Source organism: Hoplias malabaricus, chromosome 12 (genome assembly GCF_029633855.1).
Source record: "Hoplias malabaricus isolate fHopMal1 chromosome 12, fHopMal1.hap1, whole genome shotgun sequence".
NCBI lineage: Eukaryota > Metazoa > Chordata > Actinopteri > Characiformes > Erythrinidae > Hoplias > Hoplias malabaricus.
Genome location: NC_089811.1, coordinates 28,664,682 through 28,691,421, shown reverse-complemented (window position 1 = coordinate 28,691,421; position 26,740 = coordinate 28,664,682). Strand labels below are relative to the sequence as shown.

The window sequence follows — 26,740 nt, the reverse complement described above, 5'->3', positions numbered from 1 at the left end:
CTGGCCTGCCTGCACTCCGGACCCATCTCCCATTGAAAATGTGTGGCGCATTATGAAGTACAAAATATGACAACGAAGAACCTGGACTCTTGACCAACTGAAGCAAGAATGGGAAAGAATTCCACAAAGCTTCAACAATTTGTGTCGTCAGTTTCCAGTTGAGTGTTGTTAAAAGGAAAAGTGATGTAATACAGTGGTAAACATGCTCCTGTCCCAATTTTTTTGGAACGTGTTGCAGGCCTCAATTTCAAAATATAGGTTGAAAAGGATTTGCAAATCATTGTATTCTTTTTTTAATTTATGTTTTACAAAATGTCCCAACTTCATTGGAATTAGGTTGTAAATATCAAGGTTAATAAGGACTTCCAACGTGGTATTTTTTTATTCACAGTTTTTAATAAAGTATCCATTTCCATCTCATACAGATACAGCTCTCTTCTTCAAAACCGCACGGAATTCAGCTCAAAACAATGGCACCTGAAAACATGAGGAAATCCCGGAACAAACAGTCTGCATATTTATTATGCTCTATACATCACATACACAAACTCTCAGAAGTACCTTTTGGCCAACTGTGTAAATCCCAGTAAACAGGGGTTATAGAAGAGCAGGCTCATAGTAGAGTTGAATTTCGCATTTAAGACACCTGAAGAAATCTAAAATAAAGCAAAACAAACCAACAACAAAGATGTTTGTCAGAATACCCTAGAAAAGCTTAAAAAACCTGGGGAAAAAAAACAAAACAAAACACCCTAATCATCAAAAATGCTTTACTGAAATAAAGAAAAAAAAAACAAGTCAATGAAACCTCACAGTGCAATAAAATTTTAAAATATGGATTAAAACAGTGTATGAAATATATGACGATCATTTTATAATTTAGACTAAGCTGCTACAGTATGTATTGTGTAAAATATAAACATTCACTTACAGACATTAAATGATAGCAAATCTTAAGAATTAATATTATACTATATTTAAATTTGTGAGGCCATAAGGAAAATTAAGGCCAGTTGCAGCAATTTGTACACACTTACAAATGGGAAAGGCAGTGGAAGTATGTAAAGAAGTCTTCAACTCAAAGATAAAAACAGCTTACACAGTCATTTCAGCTAAGTGATATTTCAGAGGCTCCTTAGGTGAAAGAAAGTGAAGAAAAATAAAAGTAAAGAACTGTACAGACTTCACTGACCAAGCTGTTGTGCAACACTTACAGAAATTAACTGATAGTTGAGTGCATTTTTCAAAATGTAGTTCATTCTGCCTCTGTTGTTCAAATAACACAATAGGGGTGCTGAAGTCAAGCCTGCGATACATCCAACAGACCTATGAGCAGTGTTTAATTGTGGGAGCAGCACACGAGAAATGTCAGGAGGCTGAGGGCCCAGCTGAAGGAAGAGGAGAGTTTTCTGTGGTGGTCTCAGAGCCAAGAACACAGCAGTCTCTCACACAGTCCTGGACCTGGGAAAACAGGCTTTCCCTGCTCATGTGCACATACTGAATCCATTTAGCTCGAAATCAGGTCCATCAATGGTGAGCTTCCCAAGTACTGGGCATTTGCTGGTTCACTCAGAACCTTCAGCAGCAGCAGAGCTTACTTCATAAGCCTGAAGAGTGGGAGGTGTAGTAAGGGCCGTTCAGCTGAAAAAGAGCACAAGAGAAGATTATGTTCCAGCAGGTCTAACCATGTTAGGTGTCCACTGCTCATGATATTAAGAATGCAGTCAAGTAGCAACTGCATGGTAAGAAAATAAAGCACTGTACAGGTAAAGTATTGTTCACTAAAATGTGTCAATGCTGTAAATTTTACAAAAAGGTACACTATGGAATCAAAGCAACATAAACATCTACAATTAATACAGAGGGAAAAAAAGTACACAATTTTAATGAATCACTGACAAACCATTTTTCCAAAATTTTTTAATGCTAAAAAGAAATAAACAATTAAACCCCCTTAAACTGGCTTCTTACATTCACCTGTTTCAATGTAAATTCACTTGAATCTCCTTTTATTTTTAGATTTTAGAATCACTGTATGATTTCACAATTTTAACCATCAACAGAGAATTTAGTAAATATCAGATCATTGCACAGACAGGTAAGTAACATGCTGTGTAAGCAATACTGACATTTTATGGTCTACTGGATGCATGTATAAGGGCGTTGTGAACACAGCAGTAACAAGTGAATACAGTAGTATTCTAACTTGTTGTGTAGTAAGATTCAGGTGCACCACACGAGACATCTTGCTACACACCAAGCCCAAACACACATACAAATACACAAAAACAAGAAACAACACAACCTATATCCCTAAAATAAACCATTAAACAGTCTAAGGGGAAAACTGCTGTACATGCTGGGATACATACCCCCAACACTGTGTCCATGGCCCTGACCTGTGTTCAACATCCAACAGAACAGAAGTAGGGTTTCCTCATTCACTTAAGACTGGTTTTACAAGGGCTGGTAGTATGAGCAGCACTAGAGAGCATGGAAATTCACAGCTAGTTATACTCACCCTTGCACATGTCCATATGGGCTGCAGGACTGCATTAGATCTACACAACTCAACCTGCACCGAGTTAACTCTGCATTCAAGAATCAAGTTTGATGTGAGCAGTGACCTCAGGCCTGCTCTGCTTCCCCGACTGATGTAATTTACCATGGCTATGATAACAGTGTTGAGTAGGGTCCAGCAAAATAGTCTAAAACTAAAACAAAAGCAGATTATTCTGCTTTGTCCGTGACTAAATAATTGAGTTTAAGCTCTCTTTTTAAACAATCATAATGCTGGAAAAAAAAAACAAAAAACAAAGGTAGACTGACTACAAAACGTTCCTTTCAGTGCTTTGTGGAGTGCTAGGACAATTTTGGACGATTGTAGCTATACATTTTATGGGCATACGGTCTATTCATAGAAGAGAAAGCCACTATTTCCTCTCTTTATCAGCACCAAGCAATCAAACCCACAGGAAATGCTTCAGCAAGGTAATCATGAAGTGCAGCCACAGAGACCAGATGAACATACATGCATTCATACAGCAAGAGCTACTACAAAAGCAGGGTTGCCCAGACATATCGCCTTGGGGAATAAATATGTAATGTTGAGAGAGCCATGGCCTGAAATATAAAAATAAAACTGCAATTTGAAACGGTTTTACATATATCAATATCATTTTTAACCAAAATACCTCACAATCCCATTAAAAACAGCATTTACTAAGGTGCCTTTGCAAAGGAAGAACAAACCAGGCATTCAAACTGATGACAAGACATCTGCAGATTGAATTATACAAAAAGTAGTAAACTACAATAACGCCCAAGCCATGAAGAGAAAATCAGAGTTAAAAACTAATTTTGTGGAAACCAGGAAACCCAAAGGAAAGCCATGCAGGAATGGAGAGCAGTTTCTTATAGACAATGACCAGAGCAAGGATCGAACCCAGGACTCAGAGACACTGGAGCTGTGTACTGTGCACTACCTGTTGCGCAGCTGTAACACCCCAAACACCAATCTGGGATATGTTAATATTCCTGAACCTTTGCTTATCTAAAACAATAAAGAAAGATTCCAGAGTTTTCACTGAACATTTTGACTGTATTTTGTAAATATGAATATCTTTTCAACTTGATGCCTGCAACACTCTCAAAAACCAGACAGGTGCAAAAAAAAGAATGAAAAATTCACAGAACTTGCAGGTCGAGCTTGTTAATATAAAAGAGTATAAAAAGGCACATAGCACTCTGGAAATTCTCTCATGTCATTAGGCACAAACAGTTCAAGACTGCAAGTTTGAGATTGTTCACCATCTACTGAATGGGCAAGGCTGGATACCACTGTTGAATATGCATGACTTTCATGGCCTCAGATGGCTCTAAATATGGAACAGCCATGCTACTGTGGGCTTGGAAACATTTGGAAAAGTTCTGTTTAGCTATATGCTGCCACATTTTAAAAAATGCTACGTGAAACAATATTAAGCAAGGAGTGAGTCATTAATATATGATTCTATGTAGAAATTGCTGAGGAGTTCTCTGGAATGACAACTGTTGAAAACAGATGTTGAGTTGTCTGCGCCACACACAGAAAGGACCATTCAAGCTGTTATCAGTGGAAAGTGCAAAAGTCAGCATCTCTCATGGTAGGGGTGGCGTATCACTGCTCAGTGAATGGGTGACATGCACGTGTGTGAGACTACCAATGATGTGGAGGGGTATCTAGGATTTATAAAAGAGACACATATAGTGCAATCAAGACTGGTCTTTTCCAGCAAGTCAATGGTTATTTAAGAAACAAAACAGCCAATTCACATTCTGCATGGACTACAACAACAACATGGCTCATTAGAAAAAGACTGCGAGTGCTAAACTAGTCCAGACCTGTAACCCCCTGAAAAATGATTGGTGCATTATGAAACAAATTAAACACTATAAATAGAGACCTGGAGCATTTCAGCAGCTGAAATACAATATCAAACAGTTCCCAAATGCTTAGAGTGTGTTAAAAGGATAGGTGATGTAACACAGTGGTAAAGATACCCCTGTCCAAAGCTTTGGAACATGTTGCTGGCATCAAAAAAACTAAATAAAGTAACAGTTTCAACATTTAATGTTGCCTTTGTATTATTTTCAATTAAATATAATGTTTAGTGATCTGCAAATCGTTCCATTTTGTTCTTAATTACATTTTGAACAGTGAAACAACTTTTACAGAAATGGGCTTCTATAATGCAGGCATCAAATTGGTCAAAGAAAACACTGGAAGCATTCGTTAGAAAAAACAAAAACAAAAACGGGTTTTCAGAGAGAAAAATATGTTGATTCTCCACTCTGAATGCCAGCCTGGTACAACATTTAAGATATTACTTGGTTACTTCCAAATACATGTTTCTTTAAAAATAAAAGTGTATCCATGTGTATCAACATGGAGTTAGTGGCTGGTACTGCAGTAAATATGTGACTAAGTTACCGCAACACTGCATTGAGAATTTGATAGCAATCAGGCACAAGAGCATTAGATTATTTTATCCTTAATCATAAATGTCAGTTCAAGAGTTGGAGTGAACTCTATCATTCCAGAGAACACAGTTCTACTACTCCACATTCCATTACTAAGGAAATGTTTTCCCACTCTCAGCTGTTTCTGCTTTAATCCAACTCACTTACCCTAGTGTATTACTTCTCGTAACAGTTTTCCTCTCAGAAATGTAATTGAACACAATAGAGATGGGTCAAACCCAAATGTGTTCCTTTGCCATATAAGGCTAGTATTTTTTTTAAAAGATCAGACCCTGGCAAATTACCTGGCCAAAAGACATGAAATGTGTACATACAACAACAATACAACAAAAGATGAGGGAAAGTTGGAGACAGTACCAAAGACAACCATTTTTACTCAAAGGGTCAAAGAATATAAATAAAACAAGATGTTTACGGCACATGTTCTTTTTCAGTACAATGAAAAACCCATATAATCTAAATTTAGAAAAAAATATAATAAAACATATTCCCATGGGATGTTACAAAATAAACTACAAATTTTATGAGAGTAATTGCATGAACTGTGTAGGTGGTGTGAAATATTAGATATTTGTAATTTTTTCTGGTTACACCATTTGACAATTTAAAAGGCAAAATACAAAATGTACACTTTCACAAACCTCAGACATGTTTTGTTTTAAAGTTTTAAAAATATTTTTGAATTGATCATCTTGCAAAACTTTATGTCACTGACCCACAAATAAACATAATTTAAAAATTCTCAAATCCATCGACCAAACTTCTACTCAAACTTAAAGGAAAAGATTAATGCTACCAGTGTATTCCAGAATTTACTTTCCTCAGTTGTCTGAACAGTCCTAGTTTGGTTAGGTGTGAAACATCACAGCTTCACAGCGGGACCTGGGCAGTGGCCTTAATCAAAGTGTTGTCTGATGCTCACTTATGAACAATACTGTTGGGGGAAAATTAAAAGGAACAGAGACACTGCAGCCCCCCAAAATTATGAGAAACTGAATGACTCTGAAGCACTTCAACATATAACATTTACACACTTTCAGTGTAGCAGTTTTCCACTCTCAATGAAATGGTACAGGAAATTTATCAATAAACACATTTATTCTCTGCAATTCTGAGTATTATTGTAATTGATTAGCTGTTGCAGCTCTGCTCCAACACACGTACACACAGATTTGTTGTGATGCAGCCTGTGATGCGTCTGGCCTCTTACACAATAAACACACAAACATGGCTGGACAGGCAGATGGCTCTAACAGCAGGGGTATCCATTACATTCAGGAGAAGCCTGATCACTTCTACACAGCTGCCCTGATATTATGTTTTGTATCCCCCTCCCCTTCTTTCCCTCTGCCTACCCTCTCAGTCAGACTAATGGGGATTCGCAACTGCAGCTGCACTCATGCCCGGAATCAGCCTCAAGCCCTGGTCAGATAAGTGAAAAAGAAATAGAAGAATGTATACCCCCTCCCAGACCCAATCTACCAAATCCATGCCTTATGGCCAAAAGCAACTGCAACTGATGTCACAGAACATATCCATTTTTGTTACAGTAGAGGATATGAGTAATAAAGTAAATATATAATGCCTGCACCGCCAACTCTCACTTCTTGGAAAGTTTTATTATGCATATTTGATTAGAGCCACAGAGAAAAATTACAGTGTACAGGAAAACTTTGCCTCTCCCACTTGAGGCCAAGTACAATAGTTTTCTTGGAAAATTCTGCATGTGGTAATCGTATCATTGTTTCAACACCTTATTCCTCAGACACATCTATAGTCATTTTCCTTCACTAAGACTACTTCAAATGGCTGTCAGAGTGGATTCATGCTGGTATTTAATGAAGAGTTAAATCATTGATTTTTATTTCATGTCACTGGTTGGGAATCATGCACCACAATGCTGTTTTTGGACTGATTCTATTTGAAAACAGCAATCCGATATGCTACATCCAAAGTATAAAAATAACTAGAGGACACACTGGTCATGTAAATCTCATATTACATATATTAACCTAATAATGCTACTAGCTATGTAACCTAATAATGCTACTAGCTATTTAAGTATACTGCAAACTAATTTATCACTTAGATATTTCCAATTGTTAAATTCAGCATCCAACTAAAGAAAATACCTTGCAACATACACTCGCAGTGCATGCTGTCACATGCCTACCTTAGCCAAAACAAAACAACAACAACACTTGAATAAGCTTCAGTAGTTATACTTTTAGTATGTGACCAGTAGCTTATGAGCAACACTCACCAAAATTCTTTGTAGAAATGAGAATCACCCCATTTAGAGCCAGAAAATAGGATAAGAACACATTGCTTAGTAGTACCACCAAAAATAACAAACTGCACACAAACCATTTTTAGCTTTTAAGTGAATCCCATTAAGAAACACTAAAGGAAATGAACCTCAAAAAAATCTCTTAACAGTTATGTTTTCTGCAGGTATTTGCAGAAAATTACCCCAAACAATTATCTTAAGTGTTGCCTTAAAATGATGCTAAAAACGTCCCTTATGTTGTAGCAGTGATGAAATGTATGTTGCCAGTTCACAGAACACAGATATGGACAATGTGAAAACTACATTATGTCATTAAGTCATATTAAATATACTGTAAACAATGTGTGTTACACAGTCATGCATCACATATTAATTAGCAATCAGGTAAAACCTTTACACTATTCATTTACTCCTACTGTTATTTGTTGTCCATTTTTACTTTTAGAAAGTTATAACTTTGGCCCCTATAATGTCTATGACAATAACTGATTTGCTTGAGTACAAATCTAAGACCATAGCTCACCAAAGGACAGAATACATGTTTTGTCTTACTGAGACAATATTGAGAACACTTTTATATAAAGAGAAAGTGTGTAAGCACCTTGAAATTGTTAATTAATTCAAATATTGAATAATGAAGCACAGGACCAACCTTGGATTTAGGTGTTATGTTAAAGTAATATAGAGATTGTGAGCAGAGGGTCTGTACACTGGCATTAGTCAGTGAAGTGAGAACTGTGTGGATACTCACTCTCGCATCATACTCCAAAACAAAGGGAGGAATGTCAATTTGTTCTGGCAGGATGCAGGTAAAGAGCTGCTGGAGGTTTTCTATGTAATGAACCTTCTCCTTCATTCCAGATACACTAAACATAGTAAAGAACCATGAGGACACCTGAAACAGTGAAGCACAAAAGTGATGAATATATAGTATTATTGGTGAGAATAACATAGATCCTGGTCTGTTCTAAAAAAAAATCTGATGACTTTCATGGTACATTGAAGCTGTTGCTTAAATTACACCAATACAATTGCATCACAAACACCTTCTAAGATTTCCTAATTCCATCACATTCATTTTGACTTGATTAATGAAGATAAAGAAATATTAAAGATGCTTCAGCAGCACTAACCACAAGCTTCCTCTAAACAAGGTTAGGGTTGAACTCTTAGAGCAACAATTTGTAAAACTCATCCAAACTGCCTGATCATATTTTACACCAGTGAACAATATGATGGTCTGAGACACATTGTGGAATAATTTGCCATGGACACAAAAAATGTGTTCTCCCTCAGTGTTTCAGAGTTTTGCAAAATTGAACAAAAAGATGTCCCATGGAGGATACAACTCTCACACAACAGGATAACCACCATTTACTGCTATCACCAGAAAACTTCCTGATGTCTGGCTGATTTTAAACTGTTATCATCACACTTTATTCTGTGTCCTGTGGTATGTATAAATACAATATTTACTTCTCCAATCTACTCAGTGCAGTTGTGGATGCTCCAAACATAAATTAAATATATTAAAAATAAATATTACACATGCCTGGTGTTAACAATTTGACACCGTAATAAAGGGGGAACGACAGTTAACAAACGAGAGCCAAGCTGAACGGAGGGTGAAAGCAGTGCTCCTGGAGTTTTTAAACAGTTCAGTGTCACTGCTGGAATGTTAAAAAGTCCAGCAACCAAAAACTTCCAGCTTACTGAGCCCAATGGGCAGCACCCTGTGCCACTGACAAAGGAAGATGAACTCAAACATATATAGCAACATATGAGCTACTGTCTCTGACTTTACAACAACATGATGGACTAACAAGGTAGGTGTGTCAGGTGAGACAAACAAACAGCACTAGTGCAGTAGTGTCAAAGCTGAGCAGGATCCACCACTCTCTCTCTTTTTGTGTGTGTGTGAGTGAGAGTGACTTCATAGAAATAAAACTGTAAATTTTAAAATACAAGTCTATAAATATCTGTAAATTTAAATCTAGAAGGCTAAGCTCAAATGTTTGCCGGTGTAGGCACAAAAGCTATCACAGGCCTGACATTTCAAAACAGAAGTGCACTTTTAAAAAGATGTGAGGTCTGTGACATTAACCTTGGAGCGAAATGAGGGATGGACAAAGTAGAAAGCCTTCAGGTTCTTCTTAAACCTAAAAACAAATGAAAAATAATGCAAGTCATTTTTTAGAAATATTAGCATATCAAATAAGTTCACTCTACTTTTTTTCCCACTTCCTTTTATTATTTAGCATGAAAATTAACATAATAAAGAGGAAACTGTGAAAGCATAGAACAAAACGATGTATACTTTAAAAAATAAGCAAATGTTGGTTAAATAAGTACAAATGTTTCCAGGGTGCTCCCTCTACTCAGTCCAAGCCCACAGCACTGTCCAAAGCACATACACTCATATTAATCACCAGTAATTTAGTCCAAATCTGCAGGAGTGTGTTAGTGGCACATTTTTCACCCCCCCCCCCCCTCCTCAGACAAACACCACCCCATCCAAGCTCTCACTGGACTGTACAAGATTCAGTGTTAAAAACCAAGAACTGCAAACAATTCAACAGCAGGTCCTCTGACTAGAAACAGAACACACTGCTGCCCATTATTTGTTCAGACTTTACATTCATACCACTTTTGGTGTAGAGCCAGGATCTCAGCTCTGGTCCGGGATGTACAATACAACACATATTTTACTATTTCCAATGTTTTTTACTGACCAATTGGTTGTATTTTATAAATATACACAACATTTGAATTTGACATCTGCAACATGATTTGGGACAGAGTCATGTTTACACGACTTACATTATTTATTTTTACATTTATTTACTTTTAATTACACTTTGCAATTATTTGAATAGAGAATACAAATTGCTGCAGTGTGCAAATTGATTTTTTTGCCAATTCTTCTTTGATATAAAACTTCAGCTGCTTAACAATCCATGACTTTCTTCTTCATAAAACACCATTGGAAACAGATTTCACCTTCAGGCAGACTGGTTAATCACACAAACAGAACAAGGCCTGGCATTTCTTGCTGAAGTAACCATGAACATCCCAGATAAAGATGTCACACATGATGCAGTGGAGTCTAAGGGCTCCAAGATCACACTTATCCAATAGTGGTCTGGCCCTATATGGACTGAGATTTCTACAGATTTTCTGAATATTTTCACAATGCTATGTAAAGTACATGGTGAAAAACCTTCCTTTTTGTTGAACCTGTATTAAAACATCCTTTTTGAACTTTCCAACATATACTCAACAATGCTCATGATTTTTTCAGGCTTGTCAGGAATAACATCACTCAGCTCATGAGCTGATTCAATTCTCCATGTTCATGATTCAATATTCTCACAATATTCTTGGAGAAAAACCATGAAGAAAATGACACTGGAATCATATAAGTTTTGGCAGATATTTAGATGTGACCAATAATTTAAACTTTTAATTTGACTCATTATACAGCTTAGGCAGAAATTAATGGTATAATTTTATTGCACTTATAAGTCAAATAATGACAAGAAATAACTTCTTGGAACTTCCAACAGTTCAATTTATGTTTATAAATATAGTGTATGATTGTAGAGTTCTACAGGCAGAAAATATCAGACTGTCTATGAAAATCTAGTGGTGCTTCAGTTGAATGACAACATAAAATTGTATCTTGCTACGATCAAGTACCATTTCTTCAGATATCGCGATATATTACTAGCAACAATGTTTAAAATTGTTAAAACAAATCAGTGTGGGTTCATTGTAACCTTTGCTCGGAACATAAATATAAAATATATTACATTAAATCATAAATAACAAATTAAAACTGCCGTTCTTGTCACCAGTCTCATTTATTCACATCATAATGATTTTTATAGGGGTGTACTCTTTCACTCTAAGTCCTACAAACAGAAGGCAACAGGTTTCAAGAACATTACAAAGATGAATAATTCTGTTATTCTACAAACTGGATAAATCTGTAAAGAGAAAAAAAAAAAAAAAAAATTTACTGGACCAAGAGCTGAAGGCAGAGCTAGGGTGAGAATCTCTGTGCAAGAGACCAAAATCCATCTCTCCTCCACTCTTTCACTACACTGATCACACACATGCTGCTTTCTGTCAAAACTGCCAAGAAATAGAAAAGTAAAACAAGAAACAAACAAAAATATACAGATAAAACAAAACATTTGTTGTTTAAAAAGGAATCCACAAAAGAAAGGGTAATGAGGAAAGTGAGAACATTTTATTTTAGAGAAGAACATTTTTTAAAGAAGGAGCTGTATATTTCACTCTAATCAAGTAAAACTGGTTGACCAGAGGAGGATGGGTCACCCCTTGTGAGCCTTGGTTCCTCCCAAGGTTTCTTCCTCAGCTGGGGGAGTTTTTCCTTGCCACTGTCGCCCCTGGCTCGCTCACTTGAGGGTTTTACATTTGTTTTTTCATTTCATGTCAAATCTTTGTCTTACTGGAATTCTGTGAAGCTGCTTTGTGACAACATCAGTTGTGAAAAGCGCTATATAAATAAATTTGATTTGATTTGAACTATAACCAGCTGGATAACTTTTCCAGTCTCTAGGAAGTGTGATTGTCTTTATGTTAGACATGGTTAATACTTTTTTATGTTTGGGGCATTTCCAAAAGGAGATCCTACTTTATACAAATCATATGCTTGATCTCATCTACTCCTCCCACAACTTCAAATAATTCAGAAATTTCAGCAGAAATGCAGAACCTTCTTTTATATGCCCAAGGAAGCACTGAGCTTGGTGGTTCACATGCAGGCTACAATTCCAACAAACAAGCTATAATGAAAGATGAGTTATGATGAAATTCCACAGTACTGAGTCTATGTTCAGGCAGACTAACATTTGTAATCACTCCCGTAGCCCAAGTCTTCATTCACAGAGGGGAAAATAAAACACGTTTCAGTTGTCACAGCATATGATTTATAAGGTGTCCAGTAAAATCACCCACAATGCTTTGACTCTTTGGGCCAACATTTTCTTCCAACCTCCCAATACTGCCCAAAACAACTTTTTAACCTCACTCTTATGGGAATAAAACACTTCCTCTTAGCTGCATTCAAAGAGCCACGAGGACAGCAGAGCAGAACTAGTAAGAGACTGAAAACGTGGCATAGCCCTGAGTCAGCTACAAAGCATCAACTGAGCTCCCCTCAACTAGCAACAGACAGGTCTGCAAGGTCAGGTTCCCTGGTGTAAATCTCATGACAAACAGTAAGCTTTAAAAGCAAAAATGTAGTCCCTCCTCATCTCACAATCATAACATGTGTAATTTTTTGGCTATATTTGAGGCTACACACAACATCTTGAAAGATAAACCTGAAAAAATTAAAACCAAATGAGGCTGCATGTATTTTGAAATTCTAAAGGGCTTATCTGTGTTTGAACAATTCTGATTTATGCCAAGAGAGAGTGCATTTGTCCAGCAGTCGCATGGGAAGATCTCCCAAGGTTAATGACTTTTTTTTTTTTTTAATGGAGTTTTTGCATATTAGGTCTACATTAAAATACAATAAAGTACATACTGCATCATAAATAGTACTTACTTTACATCCACAATGTCATACAACTTTTTGAGGAAATCTGTATCGAGATGGTTATGTTCTCCGGTGAGAGTATGAAAATACACCATCACGTACTCCTTCACTGTAATGTGATCCATCACATGGATAAAATATAACAAGGCCTAAGGAGAGACACGCAAAGACAAACAGAAATATAATAGTGTAAATGCAGAACACTGAACAAATGGTATTCATTAGGAGGCTTATGCATATTTAATACTTTGATTGCAATAAAAGTTTGTCATATTTTTACCTTCTCCATGTCAATGAGAGTTACAGGAATGTTCCTGCCTACAACTACCATTACTGTTCTGCCACACATATCAACACCTGTGGGTAAAAAGAGCATCATGGGTAACTGGAATTAAATTTGGCTCTTAAGCTGTCTCGGCTGACATCATCTCACTGCAGAGCCAGTTTTAATTAGTTCAACAATTTCCATAATCAGTTTCAGCTACCTTCGCTTCTTGAACTCAGTACTGTAGTCAGGTTATATTTTCTGGAATAAATGAAGCCAGATGATTAATCTAGTTTGCGCTATTATGATGAACAGAGTATGCAGAGTAGTCAGAAACAGTCTGCCCCCTTTTGGCCAAAAAAATGGCACTGTTAATTACAGAAGCCATTAAACTGAGTACAGATGAGCAAGCTATTTATTGCCTGTTTTACTTGCAGTATGCAAAATTAAGATAATTGGCAGTTGATAAATCAGGGATGGCAGCAGTTCAACATCAGAAAGACAGGGGTTTGGGCAGGCTGGGTATTTAGACAAGGATGCAGGGCTGTCAGTTTTAAAGCCAGTAGGGTATGTTCACCACATACAAAAATGACACTACCTGACCAAAGTAACAAAGCGAGGATGATCTAAAACATCACCACAGCAGCTGTTTCTTTGGTGGCTATTTTTGATTGTGAAATTGCAAAACAAGAGAAACAGATTACAGAACCTCCTAATGTTGTACTCAATGAGCTGGAACTAAGGTTTCCTGCCCAGTGAGCAAACACATGCAGCGAGAAGATCCAACATGCACATGTGCACAGGACACACTAGACAGAAAGAAAGGAAGAGGAGCTCATGTGTGCTGGAAAAAATTGAATAGAGAAGTCATGGATGTGCACACTGGCTCCACATTTCTGGACAGTGATCATACATATACACATCAACACAGCCAAGAAAAGCTCACCGGTTTGGTATAAAGCTTTCAGCGCTGCAATGTCAGAGAGGTCTTCTGCTCGAGCTTTGCATAGCCAGCGATTATAACTGTAAGACAAGAGGCAGAGAGTGCTGATAAACAGACTCAAGCTGGTTAATTCAACAGACTGAACTAGACAAGACTAATAATTAAATGGAGTGTAAATCCATTAAATAAAGTAAATGGATGTACATAATACATCCAGGAAAGGACCATGCTGTGTTTAAAATTAAATAAATATATCCATTAAAAAAAATGTATTTCATAAAAGGCAACAGTACGAATCCCTCAGAAGAAGTCAACTGTCAAACAAAAATGTAGAAAATGCAAAAAAAAAATAAATAAATAAAAAAATAAAAAAATGCAGAATGCATGCCAGATTCAAATTTCTGAGGTGTAACGCTAGATTTTACAAATACACTTCCAGAAAAGTTGGCACATTTTATAAAATGCAATAAAAGTTTGTTAATCCTCTTGAACATGTCACAAAACTGACACAAAAACAAAGAATATTAAAATTACACTTGTTTATATTCCACAACACATAGCTAAATATAAATGAAATATTAAGATATATATTTTGTCCCATGCAAAACTGCAATGAATTAAGATCTTTCACCAAAACTATGGTTCATAATATTGTGAAAACCCAAAGAAATCTAGGACTAGGCCAAAAACTGCTCTTAAAATAATTGCAACCTTCAAGCCCGCAGACGGCAACGTATGAATAAAACGATCCTTCTACTCTGGGTCATAGGGCGATGTGTATTCTGAAAAATATTTTCACTTAACATGCAACAATGAGCTGCTACATCAAGAAAGCCACACCAATTCTAGACGGATGTCATACAGAGCTCTCAGATTTCAGTGGAACGTGCTTTGTGGTTAGAGGAATCCAGCAGATTTTAGATTATTTTTCAGTAAATGTTGCAAAAGGCCACATCTGTTATGTTAAAGGGTGGATCAGTCCCCATGGTGTAGGTAACTTTCATTTCTGAGAAGATACCTGTGACAATGACCATGCCAACTTGGAAAGTATGTTTTCCTCATTTCTCAAATGATAAAAAAAAGAGTAATTAATAGAAAAGGTGATTTAACCCTAACCCCAAAATCTGAGGTAAAGGTGCATCTCAATAAATTAGAATATTATTTAAAAAGTTAATTTATTTCAGTAATTCAACTAAAAAAGTGAAACTCATATGTTATATAGATTCATTACAAACAGAGTGATCTAGTTCAAGTGTTTATTTCTTTTAATGTTGATGATTATGGTTTACAGCCAAAGAAAACCCAAAATCATTATCTCAGAAAATTAGAATAATCAACACAAGACACCTGCAACGGTTTCCTAAGTGTTTAAAATTGTCCCTTAGTCTGGTTCAGTAGGCTACACAATCATGGGGAAGGCTGCTGGCTTGGCAGATGTCCAGAAGGCAGTCATTGTTACCCTCCTGCTGCTGGAAAGTTGAGTGGAAGGAAAGTGTTGTAGAAAAAGGTGCACAAGCAACAGGGATAACCACAGCTTTGAAAGGATTGTAAAGAAAAGGCCATTCAAAAACTTGGGGGAGATTCACAAGGAGTGGACTACTGCTCGAGTCCGTGCTTCAAGAGCCACCACACACAAATGTATCCAGGACATAGGCCACAACTGTCACGTTCCTTGTGTCTAGCTACTTATGACCCATAGACAAGAAGCATTTTACCTGGGCCAAGGAGAAAAAGGATAGGACTGTTACTCAGTGTCCAAAGTCTTGTTTTCAGATTAAAGTAAATTTTGCATTTCATTTGGAAATCAAAGTCCCAGAGTCTGGAGAAAGAGTGGAGAGGAACACCATCAAAACTGCCTGAGTCTAGTGTGACGTTTCCACAACCAGTGATGATATGGGTAGCCATGTCATCTGCTGGTGTTGGTCCACTGTGTTTGATCAAGTCCAAAGTCAGTGCAGCTGTCTACCAGGAAATCTTAGAGCACTTCACGCCTTCCTCTGCTGACAAGCTTTATAGAGATGTGGATTTCATGTTCCAGCAGGACTTGGCACCTGTCCACATTGCCAAAAGTACTAATACCTGGTTTAATAACCACAGAATCACTGTGCTTGATTGGCCAGGAACCTCGCCCGACCTAAACCCCATCGAGAATCTAGGGACTATTGTCAAGAGGAAAATGAGAGACACCAGACCCAACAATGTAGACAATCTGAAGGCCGCTGTTAAAGCAACCTGGGCTTCCATAGCACCTCAGCACTTCTACAGGCTGACTGCCTCCATGTCACACCACACTAATGCAGTAATTTATGCAAAAGGAGCCCAGACCAAGTATTGAGTGAATATACTGTGCATATGTTTTTCAGTATTAAAAATACTGAATACATACATTTCTGTATTCAAAATCTTTTTTTTAAATTGGCGTTATATAATATTCTAATTTTCTGACATAATGACATTTGGGTTTTCTTTGGCTGGAAGCCATAATCATCAACATCAAAAGAAACAAACACTTGAAATAGATCACCATTTGCAATTAATCTATATAATGAGTTTCACTTTTTGAATTGAATTACTGAAATAAATTAACTTTTTGATGATATACTAATTTATTGAGATGCACCTGTACATAGCAAAGATTTTAGCTTCAGGAGGTATCCATCCTAGATTTTAACTTCTGAGGTATGAATTACTAGCTTCAGTATGCTGCAGTTTAATAAGGAATGCAGGTTCTTACTTCCTCTGGTGTTGTTTCTGCTGAGCTGCCTCAGAGAGCTGGCCCTGAAGAATCAGTTTTCGCTGCTTATCCACATCACCCTCCATGCGAGCAAATGCATGATTACCGACTAGTTCCAGACCACACTCCAGAGAGTCATCCTCAGAATCATCTGAAACGCACACATTAACACAATCTGAATTAGAATACCCTACAGCATTCCAACAGCACTGAGATCTTGATTTCCAGTTAATGTGAGTTCAATTTAATACCTTCTGGCCTCCTGAGGCTGTGTAAATTCTTACATTTTTTGTTTTTTGATATAGTAATGTTACATTGTTTAAAAAATATATAAAAGGGACAAAATACTTTTAGAAAAACAGTTGGGATATGAATAGTTTTACTACATATTATACAATTATCCAAGGCCTAAATGATTTGATTTCTGATTGCGAGTCACTATTATATAGTACTGGTCATTTGTTCATTCATACGCAGCGGACTCACAAAACCGTCCACTCTTACTCCTGCAAATAGTTCAGATTCATAAGCACTAGTTATGCAGGATTTGCAGAAACAAAGTTATTCACTCTACTGTTCCAAATGCTTATACCCTTAGTACTAAGGTAATCTTCCTTTTACAAAAAAGTGCCTGTTGCCTTAAACTAGGCAGTTCCTCTGGTTGTTATTTTCAGCCTTGAACATAATTTCTAAATTCAGTTTTTTTGTCCAACCACAAATTTGTAATCTAGTGCAGATCTATTACTGGTTGGCAGAAAATGAAGCTCTGTTTCAGATCAAGAACAACAAATGGAATGATCATTCATAGGTGTACATAATTAGTTGGTGCTTTCCTTACTGAAGTTTTTTCTTGAAGGCCTTATTCACTCTAATATTAGCCCGTGTATTTTGTCAGGGTGCTACTGTTATGATCGGAGGCAACGTGTGATCGTGACTGCTGACACTGTTTTAGTGACAGGAAAAAAAGGAGGATCATTATAAAAACAAAAGCTGTCTGGAAACAGCAAGCTCATCAAAATACGGAGATAAAGCTTTGTATTTTACATACAGAGGAACGCTGAAAGGTAATACATTCTACCTGGGGTGTGGTTTAATGTGGGATAGAACCTGTCATAAATTATAGACCTGTGCCAGCAGGTGGGCACTCGTGTCAAATTCACCCATCCACATTTACTTTGTAATGGGCGACACATTGAAGTAAGCAATTAAAAGCAACAGATGAATACTACAATTTATTTATATATAAAAAAAACATGCATTACACTAAACATTTTTATTTAATATATAAATTATAAGATTTAAAAATAAATAAATATATATTGTATTTAGATATTTTTATAGACCAAGAAATTGGTCTGAAAAGAATTTTTCATATTATTGGCTGTGAGCAGACCAATTTCTTTGTAAAAATATCTAAATAAAAAATATATTTATCACATCCACTAATGTGTAACTGTTCTTCAGATGTTAGTGCCTTAAAAGCACTAGGCTGTTAAGAAACTGATCCAGCCCCATCAGAACTCCTAGAGTGCAGTATGTGTGATGTGGAGCCAGGCAGCCTGGGAAATGATACTATAATATTATTTGAATCTCAAGCCAACATGCCAAAATGTGCTGCTTTTTTGTAACACTCTAACCATATCTGAGTGTACTAATGGAGAACGTCTGAGCGCTCCGCTTTCCTGATTTCCTCTCCTCTGCTTCATATTACTCTGAATGAAGGTGTGGAGGAAAGGTCAGAAACAAGTTACGGCTGAACAACAGGCACACACTATTCCTCTGTGAAAAGATGATGCTAAAAAGGTAACTAGGGCAATTGCGCTGAATTAGAGCAAGGAAGAACACAGTTTCGGTTGAAAGGAAAAGGCACAACTGTAAACTGACAACATCAGGACTGAGTTATATGCAGATGTCTCTGAATGGTTATTTCTGGCCAAAAGGCTTCTACTATATTAATAAAGAAAGTGAATTTTGGTTTTTATAATATCTGCACTTCAGAGGCACAAGAGCCTTGATTCTCTTTGACTGTGAATGGTAACAGCGAACAGCTCCACACAGAGACCTTGGGCTGCCCTTCCACATCCTGCACTAAAGCACTGAGTTGCAGGCAGGGATGCAGTGCATGTTTATTTATATTGGGACTGGCTGATGCACAGTTTGTTTGAGTTGGATTGATAGCTCAATGGAAGGGTGATCACCTCGACACAGCTGGAACACAGGCCACAGGATCTGGGACTGAAATAATGGCTGGCAAACAAATGTGTGTCTAAACCCTCACTAACAAATAAGCAATACCCATGTGAGCTTACTGTCAGCAAGCAAACAACACACAAGCAAAAATACACATATTGCAATGCATTTTGATTGCTTTTATAAGTCTGCTGTCACTGCACCTGTTGCGGTTTTGAGAGTCTGAGCCTTGTATGCCAGCTAAAGAGGGCTCCCGAGAACATCACTCAGCACTCAGAGCAAAAGATGGATGACCACTGGCTCCTTTAAGGACTATACTTGCCCAAATCTGCTCCACAAAAAAACGCTGGCCTATCTTAGTGCGTTATATGGGAACATTAGGAATTTCTGTTCTGCTGAGAGATCAATTACGAAGTATTTTTCACGGAACCAAAAACATTATCCCATGAAACCTACTCTTGCCTTGGAGAAAGACTACACTATTTTTCAAATCTACTAGTGCAAAGTTTTAAAAAAATGGATGATTAATGATATACCATGTCTTACTGCAGTATCTCCAAAATCCTTAAAGACCACCTCCAGTCACTGATTAAACAGAATAGAGGTTTTTGCCATTAAATTGGTTTTCACTTTGTGATGTAACCACTGTGCCTTGAACAGTATGCCTACCTCTAAGAACATGCAATTAGTTCTTGCCCTAACCCCCTAATCCGCTTGCCTGAAGCTCAAAAGCCCTGTCCCATACCTTGACAGGAATGGTTACTTAGGTCTTTGGAACATTGAAGTTTCAAAGTGGAAAAAAAAAAAGTGCTGACTGGTTATTTTACGTGTGATACATCTTCTAGCATATAAACACCATGTAAACATGAAACTTATCACTAGAGGGTGTCTTTAAAAACTAACAATAATCAAGTAGTGCCATATAAACATGATCATATATATAATGGCTGTGTGAAACACTTTACACTGTCAAGTCTGACTTTCATTAAACTGACTGATCATGTTGTATATATGCAATAGGAAAAGGCTGAGAGAAGCCAGGTTTGTGTGATTTGATGCACTAAGCTCACCCTCCAGGCTGCCAGGTTTCTCAGTGATGCGGATCTGTCTCTCAGGCACCACCGGCTCACCCTCAGCATTCCCGATGTCTGCTGGAAGCAAAGGCAAGCTGGCTCTTTCCTCTGCCTTTGAGCGGGGGTAATAATGAGGCAGTAACTTCCTGTACACTGCCTAAATATCACACAGCATTTAAAAAGATACAAACAGACACAAACAAGGGCCCAATCTCATCAATTACACACATACACACACAAAATTACAAATCAGTGGTCTAAAGCTTACAACTCATTCAAGCAATCAAAATAAATCACAACTTGCTTTCAAGTGTGATCAAGACATGACAATAGACGGGAACATATCAATTCAGATCTTTAGATGACTGAGTGTACTCTGAAAAATTACTCAGTTAGCAATCAGCCTAAGTCCTTAAGCAATGTCTTTAATGTACGTGCCTAAAGCAGCTTTGCAAATAGCTCACAGTCCAAACAAAATCAGTCTGGTTTATTTTACAAAAAAACAAAACAAGTTTGAAATTAAATCAGCCCAATCTGAGAGTTAATACTTAATGAAGGCACAAGGCATGAGCTTGGAAAGCAGATTTAAAGTGGAACAAACCTCTTCTGTCTCTGACACTGCAAACACCACAGCCTCTATGCTTTCCCCATGGTTCTCAAGAAACCGTCTGACTGTCCCTGGCAATCGAAGTAAAGGATCATGAGTTATATCTTAAGTTATGAAGCTCTAATATCTCAGCATAAGTAGCTTTTTTTTTAACCAACATTGCTTTTTTTAATCATATTTGCTGTTGGTTGAATTTTGCTTATATTATCATGCTTGTGGAAAAATATAGCTGTGCTTGATTATACACACAATTGTGTACCGCTGTAAACATTCTTGTGAATTAAGACACATAACATTCAACTGCAGGGGTACACAAATCTGAATCTTACAGACTCACTTACCAAATTTCCTCAGAGCAGTAGACCCAATGAGGTTGAATTACTGAGACAAATTCATATTTTTCAGCCAATTTGTCTTTAATCAAGTGGTTTTTATTGTCAACTTGCCCAGAGCAATTTTATCTGTCTGTTTTTGGATCTAATACTCTACCTTTTGGGAATTTGCTAAGCAACCTTTTACAGGCACAAGTCAACAGCCTAACTACCTGCTGAGTCATATAAATATTTGTACAATCTTTGTGATTAGAAGAAATCGCACAATATTCAGACAATGCAATGAGAATATTTTTTGCAATGAAAAATATTTGTTTTTGGTTTGTAATTAATTGCATTCCTTCTGAACCCAAACTGGAGTCTGTCGAATATTACCAGTGGACATTATTTGAGAGTACAGCCAATATTTGTAGCTAAGAGGTAAAATGAATAATCACTTGAGGTTACCACATGCAATTATGTACTAATTTTTATATGATTCATATTGGTAGGATGTATTATGTTGCATATGGGCTGTTTTGATAGAACTGCTTTGTAGACAATACTTACTGAAGGCTATGTGTGCAGCATCTTCAAGGGGATATCCTCTTTTTGCAGTACTGATCACACAAAAACCAACAGAGACCATGGCATGCTCCCTGGGAAAAAGGCATGTTAACACAGAAAGCATTAGACTCCTATTTACACATGCATTCGCAGCATTGAATTAATTACAAAGAGTGAAATTATGCTAACAAGCTGAAAGTGTTCATTATAGATCAATAAACAGGAACGACTTTGTGTAAACAGGTCATAATATAATCAACAGCTCCAGCTGTCGCAAAGTCACACCCAAATTGCTCAGTTCGGTTATACAACCCTTGGTTTGGGATTAATAGACATGCTACAGAATGTGACTGAAGTCTAGGGCTGGAGCTAGTCTTTAAACTTATCAAATTCAGCACTGCTCAGATATTGCAAGCTGATTCTTTACACCCTACTTCAATGCAACTCTGGGTTTTGACATGCAAGCAATGCTAAATTAACAGATTATATTTATATACTGGAATGTTTATCATATCGCTTCCTGAGAGAGAGAGGTCTTTGTAATGGAATTGTGGAAGAGAAGGCAGCTGTGTGCTAATCTGCCATTAGGTATAAAAATGTAAAATGAAGGCTTACTTGGCGAGTTGCATGACGTTTCTATAACAGCTGTATAAGGAGCTCTCAGCAGCTGTGCGATACTTGGCTTTGTATTTTGGTCCAACAGTATGAATGATAAAGCGTGCGGCCAAATTAAACCCTTCAGTCATTTTTGCTTCCCCTGTCCGGCAGCCTGGAGCCATACAAACATTCTCCAGTGAGACCAGGATATCACTTCAAAATATTTAAAAACAACTGAACAAATAACCGCAGAAGGCAGAGCAGTTCTCTCACCTCTACATATCATGGGTCATGCGGCGCCTCCTACCTTTCAGTTTAAGTAGTTCTTCCCGGAGCTCTGGGCCAGCGTGTCTGTGAATGCTCTCTGAGACAGGGTTTTTGTCTGTTAGCGTCTCATTGCTTGTGTTCACAATAGCAGTGCAGTTCAAGAGTGCCACATCCCCTGTGCTGGAATGATAAGCACCGTGTCATAACAGGGACACCCAAGGAAAACAGTGAGCTGTGTTTATTTTCTAATTATAAAGCTTCACTGTGCCAGAACAGCATTTAGAAAAATCACCATAATATCCAAAGTAAAAAGAACCAGTTGTCTGAGAAAAATAAATGAATTCAGATGAATGTAGTGGGATTTGTTCCATGTGCCTTTTTGGTGTTTAAAGAGGAACTAAAAATGTTTGACTCAGGTCATCATATCACGAAAGGCCTGTTTTTCACCAACACTAGATCACAAATACTGATCAAAATAATTAAAAAAAACACTTCTGAACACTTCTGTCTTATGGGAAAGGGTTTATCATTACAACACGGATTATATTATTCTTTCAGTGCTGCATTATGTGAATTGGTACACAGTAGTGCAAAGTATTTTACTGGCCCCAATGCAGTAATCAGAACTTGTCGTTTTGTATTAAGCACACAGGGTACACATTGAGTAACGTCTTACAATAGTCAATGTGAATTTCCCTTTTTTCTTAAACAAAAAACAGAAGCTGTGAAATCAAAGTTGTGTAAAACTGTCCATAGACAGTTATTTTACAGAAGGAGCAGCCAGGGGCACCTCACTCTATCATGTGGCTGTTCAACAAAGAGGATTTATGTTCACATGGAAAGAGGCAGAGAAGGGAGGGGTGCTGAGTGTGTGAAGCTGGCACAGGAACTCTGAAACTGCAGAAATCATGTTATCAAGGTTATGCTAGACGAAATAAAACATTGAGGAACTATGTTATAGTATTGACTGATAGAGTTTAAAGTGGTCAAATATGCAACAATAATTAATTATTTGTCTTTGAATTAATAATTTTACTTAACAGTGCTTTACAGACAAATAAGTGTCTGTTGACAACAGCAGACTGCCGAATACAACAGATAGTTACACTTCTTAAACTCAGAGACATCTAACACTCACAATAGTACAGGTATAGCTGGTTTCTGTTCTTTACCTGTTAATATTTATTTGTTTATTTTAATCTTATTGCATTTTCCTCTTGCAAAATAATTAGTAATAATAATAATAATATCAAACTGTTTTTATTCTCAAAATGGTTCCAGTGCAAAAAATAACTACTGATTTAAATAGTCAGACATCTATTCTGCCTCCTTATTTATCAATGGGGTTCTGGTGCTGTGACTCACAAGAGAATAATTTTGCGGTTGATATCTTCTCTGAATGGGAAAGGAGAGAGGAGAGAATTGATCTTGTCAGTCAGGTTGTCCACTTCGTCTCTCTCAGGGTTTTCTTCTCTTTGCTCTCCATCCACAACTTCTTCAGACTGGTCCCAGGTGTGAAGATTCTGGACTTCTACAAACTGAGAACGAGCTCCCAAGGGATCCATGCTGCTGGTCTTCAAGACAGCAGTGAACTGAGCAGAACACACACAATATACAGAACCTTCTGTTAGTTTTATATCAGAGGCCTGAAGATGTATATAACATTAAAACATATACAGAGTGCCAGTTAGGAGAACTGTCATAAAACAGCTACAGTGGATTTCTTCTAGGGTTCATGGACAAGGCCAAAAAAGTCTGCGATTTAAAAAAATTTTTTTTTTACCAAAAATGTTTTCTGATGGCATATCATAGCAGTTGTAGACAACTTGGGATATTTAAATGGTGACAAATACCAAAGAGAGCTGCTGCATTAACCAAAACAGTGAGCATTTATCAGTCCAGCAAAGAATAAAGCATTTATGAAAGGGTGTGTGCCAGGTCCATGATTTCAAATATGAATTTGGAAGTCAAAGCAGTAATGATGGTTAAAGTGAGTCTAAATGAAAGTAATTGTCCAAAAGAAAAAGAAAAATCTCAAAAATAGTAATTTAGAAGAAGGATAAAACTGTCAATGGAGGTTAATATTTAAAATAAAATAAAAAAATTAATGTAATTTTAGAGCATTTCTATTGGACCATTCATCACTCATTTTCACACAATGTGAAGGACAGCTGCTGTGGAGATCATGATTTCTTTGGACAGCGACGATATACTCTTATATAAAAAGGTATGGAGAAAAAAACTCAGCAGTATCAGCAGTAGAAGTACAAAGTGTGAAAAAACCTTTACGTTGTGGTTAATTGTGGTTTAGATTATTATATGGTTCTATGAAGAAAAACTGAATTTGAAATTGTCAATTGATTTGGTGACACATATCATCAGGCAGCTCCTTGAACAGGCTCAGTACTTGCTGATTCAGTATCGTTTTTAGAAGATTAAATAAAGCTTTACTATTGATTTCAAAACTTTGTGCTCTATTTATTGAGAATTTTCTTCAAAAACAAATAAACGTCTGTGAAACCTATCAAGAGAAAGAAAAACTCAACATTTTACTCCAGTACAAAGTGACAAAAATACATATTATTATTATTCTCATTGACAGATTTTCCTGTTTATTATGTCTATATATGCTTCTTTTATTCCCTCTTAGTCTGGAATAAAACAATAAACGTCAAGAGTCAGAGATCACTCACATAGAAATACTGATGTGGTCTTCAGAAAACACAATGGCAAAGTCCACAAAAGTTATAAATAAGCTAATGTTAATGAAAATCAAGAAAGACAACTACTTTAAAGTAGAACACCTTTTAATCCGGCTAAAAAACACTAAATGCGCCCAGAATCACTCACATTAAATTCTGATATCAAGTAACCTAAACATCATGAGCAAACATGTAAAAAAATCAATGTTTTGTGTACTTTTTCAGCAGATGGCCAACACAGAAATACTCAAAGTAGTCCAGCTAACATTTAACGATAGCTTTCCAGCTCAAGTCTCAGTTTGGATAATCAGAAAGAAACACTGGGAATACTTCATAAATGGCTCCCTACTCCCTACTGAGTGCACACGATCGGTAATAAGATATCGGCATCTACACCACTATGTTGCAATGTATGTCAAATACAAAGCTATTTAAACTCAGCCACATGTTGCTGGACGCTGTGTCTAGCTTGTAGAGCATTCTTTTTTTGTGGAGAAGCCACAGCTTCATTATCTACACTCTGCACTATATAGGGCGCAAGGAGCTGTTTGAGACACAGCGGTAGATTTTTTTTACTGTCACACTCACCCCGAGAAGCTGCAGCTTAGCGAATATTAACACGGAGAAACAGTCCAAACGCTTCCTTCAGAACTGTAGAGAATAATTCAGCATCTCCCGCTGTCCACTGAGCCTTTCATAGCACGTCTGCAGTCACTGAGAGTGTGTTTAGTGTCCTCAGGTTAAAGTCTCTCACTTCACTTCATCTACAGATGGATCAGCTGACTCCCCAGGCAAAACGAACACTTCCGGGAGCTGCTCCTAGGAACCATCCCCAAATTCTGAACCCGAGTTGCAGCCGAAAACTGGGGTCTTATTAAAATTAAAGCAAATTAAAACAATTTAATAAAATAATTAAAACTTAAAATGCACAACATCATGACAATAGCAGACCAATTCAACACACGAAATCACATTGATACTCAAGTAAAACAAATGCATGAAAAGGATACTTAGAAGAGATAAAATAAAATAAGCTGTCGTTTTGTTTATTAAGCTCACTCAAAGATGTCCACTGAGTCATCTCCTTCTATATGTTTTGGTGTTCAACAGTTTGGGAGCATACACGATGAAGGCTGCTTTGAATTTAATAAAACATTCATATATAATTAGTTCTTAGGTGGAAGAACCTGATTTTTTTCATCCTAAATATGTAATAAATTGATCAGAATCTAAAATTAATGTAATTTCTTCTACGCTCTCTTAGTCTTTTAGAAATGGCAAGCCTTTTTGGCTTATTGCTTACTAAAACTAATTCTGCCTTTTCTTCATTTATTTTTTGGGAAATTGTAGCTAATTCATTTATTAATCCCAGAAAGACTGGTAATGAGTGGATGAATATTATGTTTCCCAGCATGTATACTGAAAAATAATACACGACAGCTTCCTTTTTGCAACAAAATCATTTATCTTTGAACATATTCTGATAAACCAGGAGATGACTTCTACCTCTTGTGAACTTGCTCTACTTTGCAGTCCTTTCTTCTCTTTCGGGTGTTCAGGACCTATACATGTAGTGCACTGTTCAGGGCCTGGACCGTGT

The 26,740-nt window shown here is 37.0% G+C and overlaps 1 protein-coding gene across 1 annotated transcript; it reads right to left on the bottom strand.

Annotated features, from left to right (window-relative positions):
- Positions 1-347: 347 nt before the first annotated feature.
- On the bottom strand, positions 348-26,729 carry gdap2 (ganglioside induced differentiation associated protein 2). Its single transcript, XM_066686836.1, has 15 exons — positions 26,647-26,729; positions 25,729-26,010; positions 23,804-24,030; positions 22,479-22,618; positions 22,190-22,343; positions 21,578-21,666; positions 20,691-20,767; positions 20,087-20,246; positions 16,827-16,977; positions 14,096-14,172; positions 13,165-13,241; positions 12,894-13,033; positions 9,417-9,471; positions 8,064-8,207; positions 348-1,641 (listed from the first exon to the last, which is right to left on the bottom strand). Exons 3-15 carry the CDS (start codon positions 24,001-24,003, stop codon positions 1,600-1,602), a joined length of 1,506 nt encoding a protein of 501 aa, XP_066542933.1. The 5' UTR covers positions 24,004-24,030; positions 25,729-26,010; positions 26,647-26,729; the 3' UTR covers positions 348-1,599.
- Between the last annotated feature and the right edge of the window lie 11 nt (positions 26,730-26,740).

Bases quoted from the DNA above. Each gene is read 5' to 3' on its own strand.
- gdap2 (XM_066686836.1), bottom strand. From the start codon at position 24,003: ATGGATCCCTTGGGAGCTCGTTCTCAGTTTGTAGAAGTCCAGAATCTT. The intron at 13,034-13,164 runs GTAAAAATATGA...GTCTCTCCTTAG, and splicing joins CTCTCATTGACATGGAGAAG to GCCTTGTTATATTTTATCCA. The intron at 8,208-9,416 runs GTTAATGTCACA...TCACTGTTTCAG, and splicing joins ATCCCTCATTTCGCTCCAAG to GTGTCCTCATGGTTCTTTAC.